Source organism: Salvia splendens, chromosome 16, assembly GCF_004379255.2.
Source record: "Salvia splendens isolate huo1 chromosome 16, SspV2, whole genome shotgun sequence".
Taxonomy (NCBI): Eukaryota; Viridiplantae; Streptophyta; class Magnoliopsida; order Lamiales; family Lamiaceae; genus Salvia; species Salvia splendens.
In genome coordinates this window covers 17,932,235-17,953,268 of record NC_056047.1, presented here as the reverse complement: position 1 = coordinate 17,953,268, position 21,034 = coordinate 17,932,235, and the positions used below count along the sequence as shown (strand labels likewise).

At 35.3% G+C, this 21,034-nt stretch overlaps 3 protein-coding genes, 1 long non-coding RNA gene and 1 pseudogene across 5 annotated transcripts; 2 read left to right on the top strand and 3 right to left on the bottom strand.

Annotated features, from left to right (window-relative positions):
* The first annotated feature begins 2,970 nt into the window (after window positions 1-2,970).
* LOC121771236 lies at window positions 2,971-3,622 on the top strand. Its single transcript, XM_042168014.1, has one exon. The coding sequence runs from the start codon at window positions 3,072-3,074 to the stop codon at window positions 3,372-3,374; it is 303 nt and encodes a 100-aa protein (XP_042023948.1). The 5' UTR covers window positions 2,971-3,071; the 3' UTR covers window positions 3,375-3,622.
* Window positions 3,623-4,076: 454 nt separating this feature from the next.
* On the bottom strand, window positions 4,077-9,533 carry LOC121770294 (annotated as a pseudogene).
* A 415-nt stretch (window positions 9,534-9,948) lies between these two features.
* On the top strand, window positions 9,949-12,236 carry LOC121772531 (pentatricopeptide repeat-containing protein At5g48910-like). The gene is made up of 2 exons (XM_042169666.1): window positions 9,949-10,893; window positions 11,246-12,236. The coding sequence occupies exons 1-2, from the start codon at window positions 10,036-10,038 to the stop codon at window positions 12,071-12,073; spliced, it is 1,686 nt and encodes a 561-aa protein (XP_042025600.1). The 5' UTR covers window positions 9,949-10,035; the 3' UTR covers window positions 12,074-12,236.
* A 586-nt stretch (window positions 12,237-12,822) lies between these two features.
* LOC121772388 (calcium-dependent protein kinase 32-like) lies at window positions 12,823-17,126 on the bottom strand. Its single transcript, XM_042169471.1, has 9 exons — window positions 16,822-17,126; window positions 16,041-16,725; window positions 15,385-15,508; window positions 15,154-15,297; window positions 14,854-15,006; window positions 14,620-14,735; window positions 14,119-14,286; window positions 13,744-13,974; window positions 12,823-13,510 (listed from the first exon to the last, which is right to left on the bottom strand). The coding sequence occupies exons 2-9, from the start codon at window positions 16,518-16,520 to the stop codon at window positions 13,361-13,363; spliced, it is 1,566 nt and encodes a 521-aa protein (XP_042025405.1). The 5' UTR covers window positions 16,521-16,725; window positions 16,822-17,126; the 3' UTR covers window positions 12,823-13,360.
* Window positions 17,127-18,424: 1,298 nt separating this feature from the next.
* On the bottom strand, window positions 18,425-20,504 carry LOC121770882. Of its 2 annotated transcripts, XR_006043871.1 has the most exons (4): window positions 20,182-20,504; window positions 20,029-20,103; window positions 19,009-19,070; window positions 18,425-18,546 (listed from the first exon to the last, which is right to left on the bottom strand). It is a non-coding gene; the product is annotated as an uncharacterized LOC121770882 (long non-coding RNA). The 2 variants fall into 2 exon arrangements; XR_006043870.1 differs by having other exon boundaries at window positions 20,029-20,504.
* Window positions 20,505-21,034: the final 530 nt, after the last annotated feature.

Sequence of the window (21,034 nt, the reverse complement as noted above, 5' to 3'; positions counted from 1 at the left end):
ACCTGTATTGCCCTTCGGGGGCATCTTGGTCGTCGATCGGGTAAGACCGGTAGCCACCCGGAACTTCCGAACCTTGGGTTTGAGGAGGGGCCGAATATTCCGTTTCCGGACTAGGAAACGGTTGTGAACCGAACCAATCGGGGTTCCAACCGTGGGAGCCCGGGGGTGATCCCCGTGGCCGGACATTGTTTTGTTGTAAGAGTAAGAGTGAATGAAAGATTGGATGAGAATTGAGAATGGAAATGAGAGAATTTGGATGATAATTGTGTAGTGTGGTGTGAATTTTTAGTGTGGAAGTGGGGGTATTTATAGATGAAAATATGTATTTTTGATGAAAAATTTGAAAAATAAATTAAAAGTGGGTAGAAAACGAATATAATTTTTTGGGAAGTGGGAAATTTATTTTTAATCGGATTTTTTAATTAAAATCTGATTTTTTTTAAAAAATAAAATTTTAAATTGCCAACGGCACACGGATATAATTTTTTTGGAAGTGGGAAATTTATTTTTATTTTTAATCAGATTTTTTAATTAAAATCTGATTTTTTTAAAAAAATAATATTTTAAATTGCCAACGGCTATGCCGTTGGCCAATCACACGCTGCCACGTCGCCTGCTCGTTGGCACGGACGTGCTCGATGCATCGAGCAGCGCCATGCCAGCGGCGCGAGCGTAGCGACGGACAGCGTCTCCGTGCCGCTGGCACGGATGGACGGATGTCGTCCTGCTCGCCGTTGTGGATGCTCTTAAAGACTAAAAACGATAATATTATTATTGTTACTTTGGTACTTTTCGTTATTATATCTTGATCTACCATAATAATATAGAACAATGTTAAAATTATGTAGTATAAGTATACTTATCTGACAAATTCTTCAAAATTTTAACCGTGTAGAATAATCGAGAAATATGCAAAAAAATTATGATTAGTTAGCTACTTTAATTTATAAATTATAGGATTCACCAAAATTTAACTAAAATTTATAATTTAAATGATAATTTTTCCTTTTTATTAGTATAAATTTAGAAAGTAGAAAGTTTAAGCCTCCTATTTTAAGTGTCTTTTGTTGTTGAGTGGCGCATGACCATTTTATCTCTTTTTCTTGACAAAGAGATACTTAGCAATATGGATGTGAAGGAATACAGATGAAAATATATTATTTTTGGAATATAGGAATTTTAAGAACTGTGAAGGAATAGGATGAAAATGTTAGAGGAAGTGAATGTCATATTTATATGTTAATTGGGTTTATAATTACACGTGAGTGAAATACGAAATACAAAATCTGCTTCTAAATAGAATACAAGTGAAATAAAACATGTGAAAGTGAATGTTCCAAAATGAGACATTTAATGGCACGAATGAAGTAGTGTAAATTTAGGTATAAAATGTTAAAATTATCATAATTTAATTGGATTCTCAGTTCGTGTTTGAAATTTTAAAGCGGTATACATTTGTAAAGGTCAAAGGAGTGGGGTAGGCAAAGACATAAATATAGGTTATTAATTATTGACAATTATCATCAACTTTGTGACTACTGATCATAATGAACAACGATGCATTTTTCCCATTCAATATTTTTCCGCAACTTACGGAGTAGTTTGTTGAATAGAAGATATGTGGGCAAAGTAAATCAAAGCCCAAAAAAACAAAATACAAGAACAATATGCAAAAGAAAACATCTCCAATGCACGGATATCCCACTCGGGCATTCACTAGGACTTCCCAAAAACACCTCCTGCCACGTCACTAGGACTTCTCATTTCACTGTCATGTCACTAGGACTTCCCCTGCACAATCCGCCCTTCCCATCGCCCTTCCCACTAGGACTTCCCGCAATAAAAAAAATTAAACTCGGACGTCCGACCCACGCCACAATGGCGGACGTCCGCCCGCCCGTCGCCCGGATATCCGAGGAGATCCGACGTCCATACGGGACATCCGTATCCGAGTTGCTTTGTTACAATGGCGGACGTCCCGGTCGCCCTTCGCGGATGTCCGACCGGACGTCCGCCATTGGAGATGCTCTTATGAACTCTTGTTTATATTTTGTTCAAAATGTTGGGGGGTTTAGGTTAAGAAAAGTTGAAATAAGATGGATCGGTGAATTCAAAATTACCATGAAATAAATTTGAATGGAGATGAAAATATGCTTATCTTAGTCATATTAATTAACCTTAATAAATCAACTCTATTAAAATCTACTTTACATGAGACTGTGTTTTACTTCCAAATTTTCTTTTATTATAGCTACTAATGTAGTACTTTATGGGTAATTGGGGTTTTAGAGGTTTAGATTCAATTTTGAATTTGATTGGTCCAGCAAATGAAGTCAATACGATTTTACAATTGAATTTTGATGGACCTCTAAACAACGAGGTTGCTCGATACCATGCTACTATTTAAGCACCAACATTTTCCAGCATTGATGTTATGTTTTAATGTATTTTTTTTAAATTTTAAATTTGTATGTTTGTAATTTTCAATTTTTGAATGAATAATTAATTTTCTGTGTTATAATTGTTCAATATTTTCTATTTTTACGAGTAAAATAGTTTGTAGCTATGAACACTCCTAGTATATTTAATGGTTGGGTCTGGATGGGGCTTGCAGGGTTGTGGGAATTGTGGCTTGACGCAGAAAATGAGAGAATGATGACGTACTTAGAGAGGACATACTTAAGTTCCTATATATGGATTTTAAATTTTCTCTAAAGTGTAAAGTACAAAACTCTGAAATAATAGGGGTGTTAATTCATAGTTACTTAGTTACAATTTAAATGAAAATTCGAATTTAATAATGGATTTGGAATTCTGAAGCCTGAATTGCGAAAAATAATTTAAAAAAATAAATGAAAATATGAAAAATCAAAAAGGAGAAAGATGAGAGGGAAAAGTGATTGTGGGCACAACGGCTTTGTTGTTCAAAGCTTCTTTTCAACAGCTATTGCTTTGAAATCATATCAACGATCTCATTTGTGTTTTCACACACACACACACACACATCTCCATCTTCCAAATCAAGACAATTCTTTTCCTTTTTTTTATTTTTTCTCAAAATCAAAACTAGAATGGCTCAATTGCCGCCGTTGGTGGAGCCGCCGCCGGTGGTGGAAGCAGAATCCGGGCACTCGACACTCCGCTCGATCGAGACTCTGGTGGTGGTGTTGGCGGCGATCACGATCATTGCGGTCGTCGCCGGAATAATTGCTCGTCTCTGCGGCGGACAGCATTCCGGCGGCGACCATGATGTGGAGGGATGGGTCGAGAGGAAGTGCCGAAGCTGCATCGACGGCGGCGTGCCTGCGCCTCCTCCGCCGCCGGCCAAGGAGGAGGACCCCAAACCGGCAGGAAATGAAGAAGCAAAGAAGTGAGAAAGGATCATGCATCAAATTTTGTGTTTAATTTTTTTGGGTTCTACTAGTAATTATACTTACTAATTTAGACCTATAAATGTCCCCAAAAAAACGGAAATATTTACCCCAGTCGTTACTTGTTTTCATTTTGGGTTCTAAATTCTCTTCTATTTTTTTTGTGTGATTTCTTTTGTATTTTATTCTGTATGTTGATAAACACTAATAAATTCTTAAAGATGACTGAAAATAGTCCATTTTCATTTTTAGTAATTTTCTTTCTATAGACTTCATTTTATCATTTTTTCCTGCTTTACTTTTTTTTATGCTTTACTAATTGTGCACTATGTTGTCCAAGTATTTATTTTTATAGGACATGGGAATGTGTTTTTAATTGCAAAATATCAAATGACAAAAGAAACTAAAAACGATGTACGAACTACTCAATGCAGCTTAGAAGCTCCTGCCAAATATATAAGCTATAAAACTAATAAGATCATCTGCAATGTAATATATAGTGATAACTTAGTACTGATATCTTAAAGCCAGTCTCGTACTTTAATGAAAAAGAGTTTGATAACATGTTTAATCATACTAATACATAGCTAGTCTTACTTATACTACTACACATTTATTCAACAATTTCCTTGATAATTTACACCAATAACTAAGTTACAAATCCTATATAGTAGTACTAATAACTATAAATAGCACATTAAAAATTTAAGGGCAGTGAGGTGAAACAGTTCCAATGCTCTTCAAATGGATGTTCTTGCATACAGCTTTAGATTTGCCACCATTTGTCCCTCCCAACCTCACATTGTCCACCCCTATTTCTTGGCATGGATGGCTCTTACTGCACTCGAAATCGACCGCCCCTTCCGTCGCGCTCGTGCCCTTTATGTTTTGGTACAGAATGTTACTGATTTTCACAGCTGATTTCTGAAATTATAAGAAATGGTACTTAGCTAGATTGAGCTTTGATTTTTTTTACTAAAAATTCTTGTCACATTTTCACCTGTTGTTTGCAAAGGGTCATCTTGATCACAGTAGTTTTGGTCTATGATTATGGGATTTTTGCACATTGTGCATCTGTGCATTCTGAAATTTGATATTGCTTGCACTTCCATATCCTCCCTCAATTGAAAGTTATTAGTTATTACTGTAAATTAGTATTACTCTAACTCGGCCCTATATACATACATGTTTCAACTTAGTATTTTGGTTGAGGTGTGTGTGTGTGAGACAAAGAGGAAGAGTTAGAGAGACCTGCCATGTCTTGATTCTAACACCGTTTGTGGTTCCAGAAAAGTTTACTCTGTTCACCACAACATCTGATACATGAGCCTCTGAATTTCCAGCCCCTAAACTTCCAATGCTGATTTCAAAATCAAGAAACACGATATTTAATTCACTGGTCCAATAAATAAGTACTACTCCCCCGGTCCGTGAATAAAATATGCATTTTGCTATTTGGGATGTCCGTCTTTAAAAGACACAACTCATTACAATCACATTCTATAGTATAAAATTAAGAGGAAATGTCAATTTTGGTCTAAAACATTCACTTTTTGAAAAAAAAGGTCCATAACAAATGAGTGGTCCTTTTTTTGACGGTTCTGTAAAAAAAAAAACTAACGGTCACGCCACTGTGCAATTAGCGTTGACCGTTACTTTTTTACGGAACCGTCAAGAAAATGACTACTTCGGCGACATTTTCATTTGTTATGGACTCGTTTTTCAAAACGTTGATGTTTTTAGCTAAATTCATTATTTTGGTAATGTGTTTAGGACCTTTACTCTAAAACTAATAATATGCTATAAAAATGCTATATACATTGTAGTACTAATTTTTTCACCAATTTTTTTTAAAGTAAAACAATTTCTTAAAATATGTCTTAATAAAAACATGTGTTTTATTACGGATGGAGTCCAAACCTGATGCCGTGGCCGGGCCCACATGTAAAAATGTGGCTTGAACCTTCTTTGATAACCTAACAATGGAGATGCAATCATCCCCTTGCATCATCACACAATTTTGTTAACAAACAATGAAAAATATCACTATATATATTTAATAAAAACTACATACCAGTGGCTATGATACAATTAGAAATTAGAATACCTTGAGGTCATGTTTGGTTGCCAAGATTCTGTCTGGGAAAGTAATCTGATTTCTTAAATTTTAAATTCTTGTGTTTGTTTCGGTTTTTAATCAAACTGGGAAAGTAATCAGAATCCAAGAACATGGAAAGTTAGTACAACTTTCCAGGATTCTGAATCCTAACTTTTCTTAGGTATTCTTTTTTCATGTTTTAGGATTCTTACATATTTAATGCAATATAAGTATAGTTTTATTATTACAATTGTTATTATTATTATTATTATTATTATTATTATTATTATTATTATTACTACTACAATGTATTAAAAATGACATAAAATTATAAATCATACTTAATTTAGGTATAATAAATAACTATAATTAATATTATCCTAATCATAACTATATTATTATAATATTTATATATATTTGTAATTATCATAATAATAATTAATAATTTAATAAATAATTAAAATATAACTATAAAATAGTACAAATTATATGATAATAATTAATAATAATAATTTTATAAATGAATAATTAATCAATAAAGTCATAGTGAAATTTTAAATTATAAAATTTATTCAATTATATTATCCGTAAATATTATAATTATAATTAAAATAATCATAATAATTATTATTATAATCATTTATGATTATAATACTCCACGTAACTATAATTACAATTATATTATTATATATTAAGATGGATAGTGCATATTTAAACTAATAATAAATATAAAAATATAATTATTATCATTTGTAATTAATAATTTATTAAAAATTTTATGTTATTATTCTTTTTTATAAATAAAAATAGTAATAAGTAGGAGTATATTTTTAGTTTGGTGTTTAAATCAAATAGTATAAAATTTAAAATCTTGATATTTTCCAAACATAGGAAAGTAAAGTTATTAGGAATCATATTTCCAGGATTCATTTTCCCAGGAATTATTTTCCTTGTCAACTTTATTTTGCCGTCAACCAAACATGGCCTGAGTGTCTGCGACATTGAATTCCATCTGTATTAGAGCATCTCCAATAAGAATAGCTCAGCCACAAACTCCTTCTGCCACATCATCAGCACTAAAACTCCTCATGCCACATCATCAGGACAAACAACTGGATAAGCAATAGCCCAGTCATAGCCCAGTCACAATAAACAAAATTATTAAAAATAAATAATTAACAATCACACAAAATACGGAATTAAATTTACGACACATATACGGGAAAATTCAATAATTTCATTTAAATTAAAAAAAGTTCATTAAAAAAATTACATAATTAAAAAAACCCCTCTTCCACATGCGAATTACGAAATTACAAAATTAAAAATTACAATCACGCAAATACGGAATTAAATTTACAACACAGATACCGGAAAATGCAATAATTTTATTTAAATTAAAAAAAAAGTAAATTATAAAAAAATTACATAATTAAAAAACCCCCTCTTCCACACACGAATTACGGAATTACAAAATAAAAAATTTCAATCACGCAAATACGGAATTAAATTTACGACACAGATACGGGAAAATGCAATAATTTTATTTAAATTAAAAAAAGTAAATTATAAAAATTTACATAATTAAAAAAAACCGGCTAGCCGATTCCGGGCCTACCATGGCGGCTAGCGGATCGGCTAGAGCCCGCGAATCAGCTAGAGCTCGCCGATCGGCTAGCCGTTTTGCCGCTCGCCGCCTACAATGGTTCGGCTAGCGACCGGCTAGCGCCGGGAATCGGCTAGCTGGTCCGCTAGCCGATCATTGGAGATGCTCTTAGGACTCTTTTCTGGGGCATTCAATCCTCAAATGCTTTACTACCAAATTTTTGCACTCGTAGTGCCTACATCCAATTTTACTATTTAATACAAATTATACAATAATCGTATCAAATATATTCAAATAAAAGTATGCATGCCGTTGGAGCAACCTTCCAAGGCTGAGATAGAGAAAGAGAAATTATATCAAATTAGTCTTAAATATGCAAGAAATAGAAAATGTCACGCAAAAAAAAAGAGTCTCTATAATTAAGAAACAAAACTAGTTTCACATCACCTTAGACTTGTCAATTTTGCAAGAATTTTTCCACCATATATTGCCATTGCCATTGCCATTGCCATTGCCATTGATAGTTCCACCACCTCTCACCACTAGATTATCAACACCCTGGAAAATAAGCCAGTGTCTCCTATCTTTGCTATAATCGGCTCGATGATTATCGGATGCTACGATGGTTCCACCTATCTGCACTTTGATTTCTCCATCACCCTCTTCATATTACTACTATAGTACTACCTCCGTCCCACATTAGGAGTCACATTTGCTTTTCAACACTCATTTTATAAAAATGATAATAAATAGTTAAAGTGGATAAATAATAAAATAAGAGAGAGAAGACTCTTATCTACATTTTTCTCTCTCTTGCTTTACTATTTCTCCACTTTAACTATATATTATTATTTTTATAAATGAGTGCAAAAAACCAAATATGACTTCTAATGTCGGACGGAGGTAGTACTCCGTAGTACTATACTAGTACAAACATGTTAGTAATAAATACATAGTTACATACTTGGTTGGCGGGAAAGTAAAGTTGGCAAGGAAAATGATTCCTGGGAAAATGAATCCCGGGAATATGATTTCTAATAACTTTACTTTCTCGTGTTTGGAAAATATCAAGATTTGAAAGTATATATTTGATTTAAACACTAAACTAAAAATATACTTATCATTTTTTATTTATAAAAAATAATAATACATATTATTTAATAAATTATTAATTACAAATGATAATAATTATTTTATTTATTATTACGATGAATAGTTTAAATATGGATTATACATCATAATATATAATAATATAATAATAAATAAGATTATTATTATTATTATTATATTTACTTAATTTTTAATTGAATAAATTTTATAATTTAAAATTTCACTACAATTTTATTGTTAATTACTAATTTATAAATTAATAATTATTATATTATTATATAATTATAATTATATTTAATTATTTAATAAATTATTATTATTATGATAATAATAAAAATAAAATAAATATTAATAATATAGTTATAATTATGAAATTTGAATTATAGTTATTTACTATCCTGAAATTAAGTATGGTTTATACTTTTAAAATATTTTTAAAACATTGTAATAAATAATAACGATGATGATGATGATGATGATGATGATGATGATGATGATGATGATGATGATGATGATAAACTGTACTATATTGCATTAAATATATAAGAATCCTAAAACTGGGAAAAAGAATACTTCAGAAAAGTTAGGATTCATGATCTTGGAAAGTTGTACTAACTTTCCTTGTTTCAGGATTTTGATTACTTTCATAGTTTGATTAAAACCGAAAACAAACACAAGAATTTAAAATTTAAGGAATCAGATTACTTTCTCAGATAGAATCCTGGCAACCAAACATGACCTGATAGTTATGTTGGATTTGCATGGTCCTAAAAATCTTGATGGTTTCAAGAGGAAATTTTTGTAGTTTGGTACCACAAAAGTGACATCTTCCTTGGATGAACAAGCTGATTTCCATGCACTTTGAAAAGCCTGAAAATATATAATACCCATAATTAAGTAAAAATTGTAATCAATTTGAGATGTATTAAAGTAATACACTAGCTATTTAATTACCTTAGTATCATCACTTTTTCCATCACCTTTAGCTCCAAAATCTACTACATTAGCAGTCTTGGAAACTCTTCTACTGTCTGAATTCCATGGTTGGATTTGAATAGTGAGCTCAGCATGACTAATATCCAAGGGATAACCACCAAGAGCATACCCTAATTCTTGTTGGAATAAATTGTTTGGGAAATCATCATCATCATCATCATAGTGATGGAGGCTGTTGGTGCAAATTGAGCTTAAAGCCTTAAACAAACATACACAATCAACAATTTCAAAATATTATTTGCATTGCACATATCTAACTCTCTTTCTGGAGCTACCAAATGAAATGATTAATTTGTTTGTGTAGTAACAAAATTTGGATATATAGTGACAAATGCATACCTACCTTGTACATGTATACAAGTTTTGGGGTTAATTGGGAGATGATATCATCATTTTTTTACTTGAAGTTTTCGAATGCAAATTAAATTAGACACGTGTGAGATTACATATACGAATTTTATTCAAGTGAGTAAATACTGCCTATTTGAACTTTACCTGCTCAGAAACTTTTTAACCGTGAATTAACAATAATACAATACCACCGACCTCATTTATCTTATTTTTTTCGTTTGTAACTATTTTTGTGAATATTTACAATAACAAAAGTAAATTTTATATACTACTGTAACTCATTACTGAAACACATAACTACTGTACATGACATGATTATTTGGGCTGGGCCAGATATTGGGCTGATAACACAATTGAGAAAGTCCAGTTTTAAAACCGAAACTTTGAGTTTTACAGTAGCAAAAAGAAGGGATTTTTGAAATCAGCAGAAGCTGAAACGAGGAAAGCTGGCTGAAGAAGAAGAAGAAGAGAGATTGGCATTACTGATCAAAAAATGTCCCAATATGAGAGTTCTCGATCAAATCCACGCCCAAATTCTCACTCATCCCCTCATCTCTCCCTCCACCAACGCTTTCTCTCTCTCCAAAATCCTCTGCTTCGCCGCCTACAAAAACGCCCAATACGCCAAGCGCCTCCTCCTCCACCTCCGCTGCCCTAACATCTTTGCCTACAACACCGTCATGCGTGGATTCCTGCAGCATAGCCCCTCCCTGGAGCCGATTCTCCTCTTCCGGAGATTGATTAGGTCCAAATTCCCGGCGTCGAACACCTTCACTTTCGCCTTCGTGTTCAAATCCTGCTCGATTCTGGCGGCGTTTGACGAGGGCCGCCAGGTGCACAAGCACGCGATTGCGTCTGGATTGGGGGAGAATTTGTTTGTTCAGACGTCGTTGCTCAATTTCTACACGAAATGCGAGGAGGTGGATTTGGGGCGGAAGGTGTTTGATGAAATGTCTGAGAGAAATGTGGTGGCGTGGAGCGCGATGATTGGGGGTTATGCTAGGGTTGGGAAGGTCAATGAGGCCTTGGAGGTGTTTAGGGCGATGCAGAAAGGCGGGGTGGAGCCGGATGAGGTAACGATGGTGAGTGTGATTTCTGCTTGTGCGATGGCTGGGGCGCTTGATTTGGGGAAATGGCTGCATATGTTTATTGATAAGAACGGGATTAAGAATGACCTTGAGGTGAGCACGGCGCTTGTGAGTATGTACGCCAAGTGTGGGTTCATTGAGAAGGCGCGGGCTGTTTTTGAGGCGATGCCGGTTAGGGATGCAAAGGCGTGGAGCTCTATGATTGTTGGATTTGCCATCTCGGGGATGGCGAAGGAGGCGTTGGATTTGTTTGAGAGAATGGGGGAAGCTCAGGTAATGGAGAGGAGTTAGTTATTGTAGTGATGTTTGTTGGATTAGAGAATGGTAAAGTTTAGATCTTTTTGCTAATGGTTAGTGATTATTGCCTCGTTGGTTTAGCTAATTGTGATCCATTTTCAAAAAAATTTAGTTGCTTAGCCTCAGTTAGTGCTGATGCATGGATAGTGTCAGATTGTGTTCAATCTTGGCATCCATTCTTCATGAATGGTTTGTGCTTTCTTGTGATTGAAATGCTCTCTCTCTCAATGTGTTCAGTGTTCAAATTAGTCTCAGCTTGTGTTAGATCTTGGCAACCATTCTTCATGAGTAGTAGTTTGTAACATTCAGCGTTTTGAATATTTTTCAGGTTGAGCCTAACCATGTGACACTTATTGGAGTGTTGTCGGCATGTGCTCATGGTGGGCTTGTAGCCGAGGGGAGGAAGTATTGGTCGAGCATGCTTAACTGTGGGATGGAGCCTTCTATGGAGCATTACGGCTGCATGGTTGATCTGTTTTGTCGCGCAAACAAGGCAGAAGAGGCATACGAATTTGTGGCAAGCATGCCCATTGCTCCTAACCCAGCAATATGGCGGACATTGGTGGTTAGTTTCAAGAAGAACAAGATGTTCCACAAAGGCGAGGAAGTAGCAAAGCAGCTTATTCAGTTAGAGCCACATAACGCAGAGAATTATATACTGCTTTCGAGCTTGTATGCTTCTATGTCAGATTGGGTTAAGATGAGTAGCGTTAGAAGGCAGATGAGAGACAGAAGAATCAAAGCTGTGCCAGGGTGCAGCTCCATTGAAATCAACGGACATGTGCATGAGTTTGTGGTGGGCGATTGGTCCCATCCTGAAGCTAAGGCCATAACCGAGTTCCTACGCAAAGTGTCGGGGAGGGTTCAGGCCAGCGGGCATGAACCTTGGATTGCGTCTGTTTTGCAGAATGTTGGTGACGGGGAGAAGCTGGACGCTCTCTGGGAGCACAGCGAGAGGTTGGCCATTGCATACGGTCTGTTGAAGACGAAGGCGCCTGTAACTATTAGAGTAGTGAAGAACCTTAGGGTCTGCGAAGACTGTCATGAAGTGACAAAGACTATAAGCAAGTTGTACAATCGGGAAATTGTCGTTCGGGATAGAATTAGGTTCCACAAGTTTGCCAATGGAATCTGCTCTTGCCAAGATTTCTGGTGAACTGCATTCATCGTTTGATCTCTAGATTCTTGGCTCTCAATTCAGAAATTAGATAGAGTTTTATAGTTGAAAACGTGATTTTAGTGTAAGCGTAGAGATTATTGATTTTATATATTGAAAAACATGTTTTGAGTTGATTTATATTATAAAACCATGTTCCTTATTTAATGAGAATAAAGAATTTTAATGACATGGTTTGCATTTAATTTATCATTGATTAGATTATATGCAAATGTAATACATCGTCTACACTGTAAACTGTGATCACAGAAGAGAGCATTCAGTTAGTTCCTTGATAAATAAGTTCAGTTCAATCTAATGTACAAGACTTTATGCTTTTCTTGATTAACTACTAACACTAGTGTGCTATGACATTACATTGGATTTAAAGTGACACAAATTACAAATACTTCCTTTGTTTAATTTTACAAAAACTGAATCAGTTGGATTAATTTTCAATATAAGAAACAAAATTTAAACGAGATTTTATTTAATACTAGGATAGTTAAGAAATTTAAGTGGAGAGAGAATAAAATAAAAAAGAAAAAAAAGTAGAGAAAGTAACGTTTTTTTATTTTGAAAAATGGAGTGGACCCTAAAAGAAAATATCACTTAGAGTGGGACGGAGGGAATACATCAATTATTCAAGAGTACTCTATTTATATGGAATTAAAATGTTCCACTTCCTGTAGAATTTTGAAAGGTGAAGAATAATATGTCTATATACAACAGAAAAGGTATTACAATTCTTACCAGAAACATACACATTGAAAGATCATTAATATCTGTGAATCTTTATCCCAGAATTACAACCAACCAACAAACAAACCACACAAATCAGAGTAAAAATGAACATGAATGACCTATTTATAGTCATCCTCAGCAGCCAGCCATCTTAACATATACAATCAAAGAAAAAAATACTCCCTCCGTCCCTCTGCAGTAGAGGCGTTCCATTTTCAGCACAAGTTTTGGAAAAATAATAATAAATAGTTAAAGTATAGAAAAAGTAACGTAAGATATAGAATAATATAGAGAAATAATATAGAGAAGACACTTATCTATATTATTCTCTCTCTTATTTTACTCTCTCTACACTTTAACTATTTATTATCATTTTTTCAAAATAAGTGCTCAAAATGAAACGCCTCTACTTCAGAGGGACGAAGGGAGTAATTAGCGCCGAGACCATACTCAGTTTTTCGCTTTAAGTCCTTGCGTTCTGATCACGAAACGATCGTTGGTTTTCCGTTTAAGCCGAAGCAAGTCAGTGTTCTTCTCATCTATCTACTCCTGGTTCTTATTTAAGGATCCATCCTCCATCAATTTCAAGCTAAGACTGTTATATCGTTCTCGTGAGTATTGTCTCGATGCCTTTCTCCAATCAGTGCCGGATTTCATCATTGCAGCGAACTCCTCGTAACTTATACGACCATCCTGCAGAAATACAAGAAACGCATTCAATCCTCTTAGATGTGGAACAAAATGATATAAGATCATATCTAAATGTGGATCGGATGATTTAGAGTTTGTTTATATATGTATTGACGATCTAACTCATTACTCAGAGTAAACGCCCAATATGTGTCTCACAGTTCTAAAGCTCGACGCTCTAAACAGCCCCATATGGAATGTATGGAAATGGGACGAGATGAACTAGTGTTGCTAACCTTATCGGTGTCAACGTCTTGAATAATAGCATTTATGATCTCTTCACTGGTAGCTTCCGCCTCATCAGCGAAGGCGTCCCTCAGCTCTTCAATCTCTATATACCCAGTTCCGTTTTTATCAAAGAAATCAAAGGCCTTGCGCAGATGGTCTTCATTGCCCAACTTTCTTAGGTGTACAGATATGGCAACAAACTCCGCGCAGTCAAGATATCCATCCTTATCCACATCACCCTGAAAGAAGAGAGAATTGTTACTTCAGCATAAACCAATTTGACAGAGAATGAATGTGATTTTTGCGACGAACGTGGCTATAAACTATCTAACATTTCGGAGGAGATGTGAAATCTTAAATTTTGAAGTCAAAATGGCACTCACCGCTTCCATGAGAACTACGAGATCGGATTCAGGGATTTGATGACCAAGCTTATGCAATCCAGCTCTCAACTCATTGATGTCGATCTTCCCCTTGTTGTTTGTATCCATCAATTTGAACCCCTCCTTTATTCCTGCCACTTCTTCTACTGACAAATGCTCAGCAATCACCTGAAATTTGAATGAGAAATTTAGTACGAGATAACTGCGAGAGCGCCAGTAGTTCAAGTTATAATACTCCCTCCGTTTCATAGTAATGGAGGCGTTTCTTTTCGGCACGGAGATTAAGAAAAATTGTTTTGGGTGAGTTCAGTAAAGGGAGAATAAAGTGGAAAATGAAAAAGGTAGAGAGATGAAGAGAGAAAAAAGTAAGAGAGAGTAAAGTAGGTGTGGAAAAATGTGTTTGACTTTAACTAAAACGGGAAATGACTCTATTACTATGGAACGGAGGGAGTACAAGTCAATGGATCTAACTCTTTTGCGATTTATAAAGCAAGAATGTACCCTTAGAGCTCTTTTCTTCAACTTATTCATCATTGAAAATTGCATGAGCCTAGCTCTGACAGTTTCACCCAGAGAAACATTAGGAGCACTCTTTGCATTTTGTAACCAGGGATGATCTACAGGTCAAACGAATTATGCATGTCAAGAGGCTTCATATTTGATGCAAGGAAATCATAAGGGAGGATCAAGCAGTTTACGCAGAAAGCTCATCAAATGGAGTACACTGTAATTTACCGAGAACTTCTTGTGCTGTAAGCCGTTTTTTGGGATCAGGATTGAGCATCTTCTTCACCAGATCCTTTGCTCTATCAGACACTTTGGGCCAAGGGTCTCGTTTGAAGTCCACATTAGAACGAATGATCGCTTGGGCAACTCCTTGTTCGGTTTCTGAATGAAGAACATGATATGAATCTTAGACTTCCAGATATGCCAACCATTTTAAGTATACATGGATTCAGTCAATTTCTCCAAAATCATATAGTACCACATTAGGGTGACGGTGTTATTGCATCAACAGATACTATGGAAGCTTACCAGCCCAAAATGGTGGAACACCGCAGAGTAATATGTAGAGAATCACACCAGCACTCCAGACATCAATTTCTGGACCATAGTTCCTTTTAAGCACCTCTGGAGCCATATAATAGGGACTTCCGACTATCTCGTCAAATGTCTGGCCTGTAGAATTACTAATGAATCAGTTATGAATGAAAGATTGACCTCATATCCGGTTGTACAATGAGTAGTCGAATGCAAAGGCATTACCAGGCTTGAAGAAGACTGACAGCCCAAAATCAATAGCTTTCAGTGGCGATGTTTCCTTCTTATTGCTAAACAAGAAATTTTCCGGTTTGAGATCACGATGCATGACCCCGTGCTTGTGACAATTCTGCGAAGAAGCCCAACTTAATCATTTCACTGCTTGCAGAACAAAAATATAGATGCCACATAGACAGATTTCCACGCTAAAGAGAAAATCCAGGATGAAATAGTGGACCAAATGATAATAATAACCACCTGGGCTTCTATAGTTCCTCAAACGCATAATCGAATGAATAGCAACAAGAAACGAAAAATCACAAGCACTAATACATCAACCTCAAAAGATCATATCCAGTCACTTAGTATATAAGACACTTTTTTTGCATCTCAATGGCATATAGAAAATATAACACCAAATAGAATCCAATTTCTCTAAAAACCTAGACGTTCAAAGTTAAATGACATACATACTATTAAACTGAATCAGTATTCCTCAATCCATTCTACTCTCAATCCTTTCAGAGAAATGTTATAACACTTCATACTAACTAAACTACCCAACCCCTAATACTAGAAGAACAGATATCATGTAATAGAAGAAAATAGCACTCCAAATAAAATATGTAACGGAAAAACTCCCCAGCAACAAAAATCCTCACCTGAATAACTTCAACAATCGTACGCGTCACAGCTGCAGCAGCCCTTTCGGTATAATGCCCTCTAGCAACAATCCTATCAAACAACTCACCACCCTCACACAATTCCATTACTAAGTGCACTGCACTGTCATCCTCATAAGTGTCCTTCAACGTCACTATATTCGGATGCTTAGGCAAATGCTTCATGATCTCGACCTCTCTCTTAACATCCTCAATATCCACTCTAGTCCTCAACTTCTTCTTTGATATCGACTTACAAGCAAGAATATCACCAGTGCTCTTATCTGTACACATATACGTGATCCCAAATTCACCCCGTCCGAGCTCCCGCCCCAGCTCATAAAACTCATCTATGTTATGCCCTGTTGGATTCTCTAACACATAAGATTTGAGTCCACCATTCGGAACATGTTTCCCATCAAAGTAAGGGTTTGGCTTCTGCTCATCCGAGGTTTGCGGTACTGCACAACAATTACCCATTACAGAAGATGAACCAAAATCAACCTGTTTAGCGATAAATCCCCAATTCCTTCAGCAAAATGCAAATCAAGTAAAACCCTAGCTTATCAATCGATCAAACAAATCGGATGAAAAACCCCAATCTAATTGAGCTAAATAATTTCCCAACTAAATCTTCAAATCTCAGATTTCGTCACTTATCCCGATCTTTCAGCCAGTAGGGTTTCTGAATTGCAGTAAACAGTAGTCAATAAACGCCAAAATTCAATCTTTTTCACATCTAAATAAACAAATGCTAGTATAAGGAAGCTTCGAAGCACACCTGAGAAAAATCGAGAGAGCTGCCGATTTCTATTCAGCCCCAAAACAAAATCTAAGCTGCGATGCAATCAAGAAATGAAGGGAATTTTGAATCTGAACAGATAAAAATGGTGAGCTCTTTATCGTAGAACGGGAGACTACGAATTGGGGGAATTTTTTATAGGGCTTGAAAATCGAGATTGAATAGATGCAGAAATTAGGAGTGTTGAAAACATATTTGAACAGAGAGTCAATAAATTTCATAATCACTTTCCTTCTGTCTACGCCGTATATTAATATTTTTATTTTCTTTTTTCGTTTTTCGTCAACTACTTTTTACTTTTTATAAAAATCCTCGTGATTTTTGTATATAAAATATTCTCAATATATTGTTAACATCTAGAAGATAATTTGGACAGCTCAATTAATTAAATCTAGTACAAGTTGGCCTAAGTCTTCTAAATTTAATACTAATACACTCGAAAATTGAAGTCCTTCGCTAAAAATAAAATTAAAAGTAGCGGGTCAAAACACTTTATTTAATTTTTAAATTCTAAATTATAACCCATTTAACTAAATAGAGTTGTAATTTTTATCTTGATCATATTCGAGTTGTTTGCAATATTAGAAGTGAGTTGTTTGCAATATTACAAGTTTGTGGTTACTGGTTAGAGTCGAAATTCAAAATAGTACTTCATCCGTCCCAGTTTAAGAGTCATGTTTTGCTATTTCCGTCCGTCCCAGTTTAAAAGTCCAGAATTTATCATATTTGGACATAAAATTTAAACTCATTTTTATGAAATTTACACTCAAATTCCATTTTTTTCAAAAAAATAAAACAAAAGAAACACTTTTTACCTACAAAAAGTCAAAAGGATCTCACTTTCCACTATCTCACTTCAATTATTACACACTCCAACAACCACTGCCTCACTTCAATTATTACACTGACACACTCCAATAATTTCTTAAAATTTGTGCCTTAACTAAATTGCACTCCTGAACTGGGACGGAGGGAGTCCTAATGTTATTTAATATGAACACAAATCAGTATAATTTCATATTTACTTACGTATTTAATTAAAAGGTTTGTAGCAAAAATGATGTTTAAATAATACTCCCTCCGTCCCGGACTACTTGCACTTATTTCCTTTCTGGGCGTCCCAAGTTATTTGCACTCTTTCCATTTTTAGTAAAAATTATCACCTACAGCCGCAATTGTTGACTTTGCTATACACTCATTCCTTAATCTCCGTGCCGAAAAGGAAATGTGCGAGTAGTCCGGGACGGAGGGAGTATATCTATTGAATTTAATTTAATCATACCATAGTCAAACTACGAAGTAATCATTTGGTTGCTCAACTGTTTTTAGTTCAGTTGCATAATATGTCCAGCCATTTTGGTTGACTTTTATGTTTGAATAAATATTTAAATTTCACACTAGGCGAAATAAAGTTTTGGAATTTATATTATTTATTGAAATATACTTATGTGTATATCACGTGATAAATGAAAATGAAGTGGCTGGCTGAATTTATTTTGGAATTTATTTTTAGAAGCATATTTATTTTGGAATTACCAGGAAGGGCAGGCCACCAAGTCAAACTCGGCGTTTTGAGGCTCAATTAAAAATATTATACTATTATATTGATAATATATGTATGTTATTGTTGTTACTCAACATTTGTGGTGTAAATTTCTGTTATAAGACTTTGCTCAACATCCACCACGTCCGTCGCTGCTCAATCTGCACATAAAAAAAAATATGCAGGGCTGAGTACTTGATGCACTCAGTGGACACATGCCAAAATATAGTTTGTCAAGCCATAATCGAGTGACCTTGGGGGTTTTAATTAAAGAACCCAAGCACACTAAAAATATATGTCACAAGTTCGGTTGCGCAACCATTTTCCATCCACATCCACCATCACCATACCATATCTGAACATACATGACAAGGAACGTGGCCACGAACCAAGTCACTAGACCGGCCAACTCTAAAGAGATAGCGCACGATCTACGGGGTGTACACTAGTCCGAGCAGGGTTTGCGGCCCTACTGGGACCCGAATTCGATTAAACATACATGGCATAGCCACTTCAGATAGGTTCCATCAAAACGAAAAAAACATGGCAAGACAAACACTTTCACCTCCATTTCATATCAAAATATATTTAGGACATAGTCCTTATTTAAAAAGAAAGCTCACCTCAAAAGCTTAACTCCTCAACACTTTCTTGTTCCAACTGCAACAATGTGCACAAGTTCACCCTTTTCGAAATAACATGACATGTAAAATTAGACTTTGCAAAATAAATAAATTTATCAATGCATGCATCCTTCCTCTTTTCTTAGCATAACCTCATATCTCAAACTCGTTCCAACGTCAACTCAAAATTTCAGAACTCAGACTCATCAATTAATCAAAACAGCATCAACATAATTATACTTCCATTCGTCGGGCATTAACTTAACATAGCTCAAAACAAAAATCCCATGGCAAACAATTTACTGGCCAAACCCGATCATATGCAAGCAAAATAAAGGAACAAGAAATACATATTATACCCCCTCACAGTACACGTTTATACTCCCAATCCAACACAGAAAGAATAAATAATAACAATTAAAAGAATTGAACATTAACACTCCTAGCCACCACGTATATACTACTTTCACACCACACATGTATACATATTTACACATTTGCAAAAAGGAAAGATGAAATATTAAAGTATACTCTAGCCCCATATTGTCTTCTTCAAAATTCCAACAGCGAACTCTCTCTCTCTCCCTACTTCTCAAATTTTCAACACTCTCTGCCTCTCACTAAATCTCACGTCTCTCTCTCTCTGCCTTTCTTCTACAATTGAAGACAAATCATTCACTCAACACCAAGCTCTCCCTCAATCCATTTCTCTCGGCGTCATCGCCACGCCTCCGTCACACAACAGATACGTCCCCTTCCTCTTCTAATCTTTAATTCAATTTCTTAATTGTTTGATTTCAGTTATTAATAGGCCGACAAAATTTGCAGAACTAAGATTGGAAGAGAAAACAAGAGAACAAGTTCTAATGATATTAAAGTTTGCAACTTTATCAAGAACGAATCAGTCAAAAATTTCCAGACATTGAACAAGAGCCTAATTTCGATTTCGTGAACTACTATGATTATGTGAGAGCATGTCATAGGATTGAATGCGGAGACTTTCAGAAATTGTGGATATACCTTCCGGAAGAAGCAAAAACTTGCAGAAGAGGATGTATTGAAAAAGATCACGACTCACTTAATTTCTCCTTCACACTGTGATTTCGAGAATTTGTGTTATGGAATCAAAAGTAAGGAGATTTTTCATTATTCAAGGGATTGAGGAGAAATTACCTTTGTGAAAGAGAAGAAATCTGCCTAGGAATTGTGGAACGGCGGATGCTTACCGATGAGGTTGTGGGGAGGGATATATGTATAACAAGTTGATTTGTTTGTTGGAGAAATTTTTGGGAATGGGGATATTGCTGATGCAACGCATGAAATGGAATTTGGAGAAGGATATGTTGACCAATAAATGACTGATAAAATAAGGGGGAATTGTTAGAAAGGAAAATATGTAAGTAAGGAAAATAGGTAAGCAAGGAAAAAAAAATTAATTAGAGAATGAGTATTATGGTAAATCTTGCCAATTTTATGTAACCCTTGGCCTATTTAAAGAAGGCATACCTATTGTAATTCTCTGAACAAGTTGAATGAATAATACTCATAACTTTCAACATGGTACCAGAGCAAAGGCTCATAACAAAATCATCATAGCCTAATACCTTTCCCGACCAAGAAGGCGGTTATTTTCAACCTGCAACATGTCAGACGATGAAGAGAAACCAAATATGGAGGAGACACGATTAAAGATGAGTAAGAATGTTACTCTAGCCGTTAAACTCAACGGGATAAATTATCCCCTATGGAAACGGCTGATGAGAGTAGCCATCGTGGGAAGACGAGCAAACAGGTATATCACCGGTACACCGCAGCCGCCGGAACCTGGAATGAAGGGGTACACAGAATGGGAGGAAGCCGATATGACAGTGTTCTCATGGATAATTGACAATGTGGAAACAGGAATTGTTGTCGACTTTGCACATCACCAAACCGCGCAAGCTCTGTGGGAGAGCCTACAAACTACATTCGAAAGTACTGCAGATCCATATCTGTTGTACGATCTAGAGGAAAAGGCAGGCCGAAT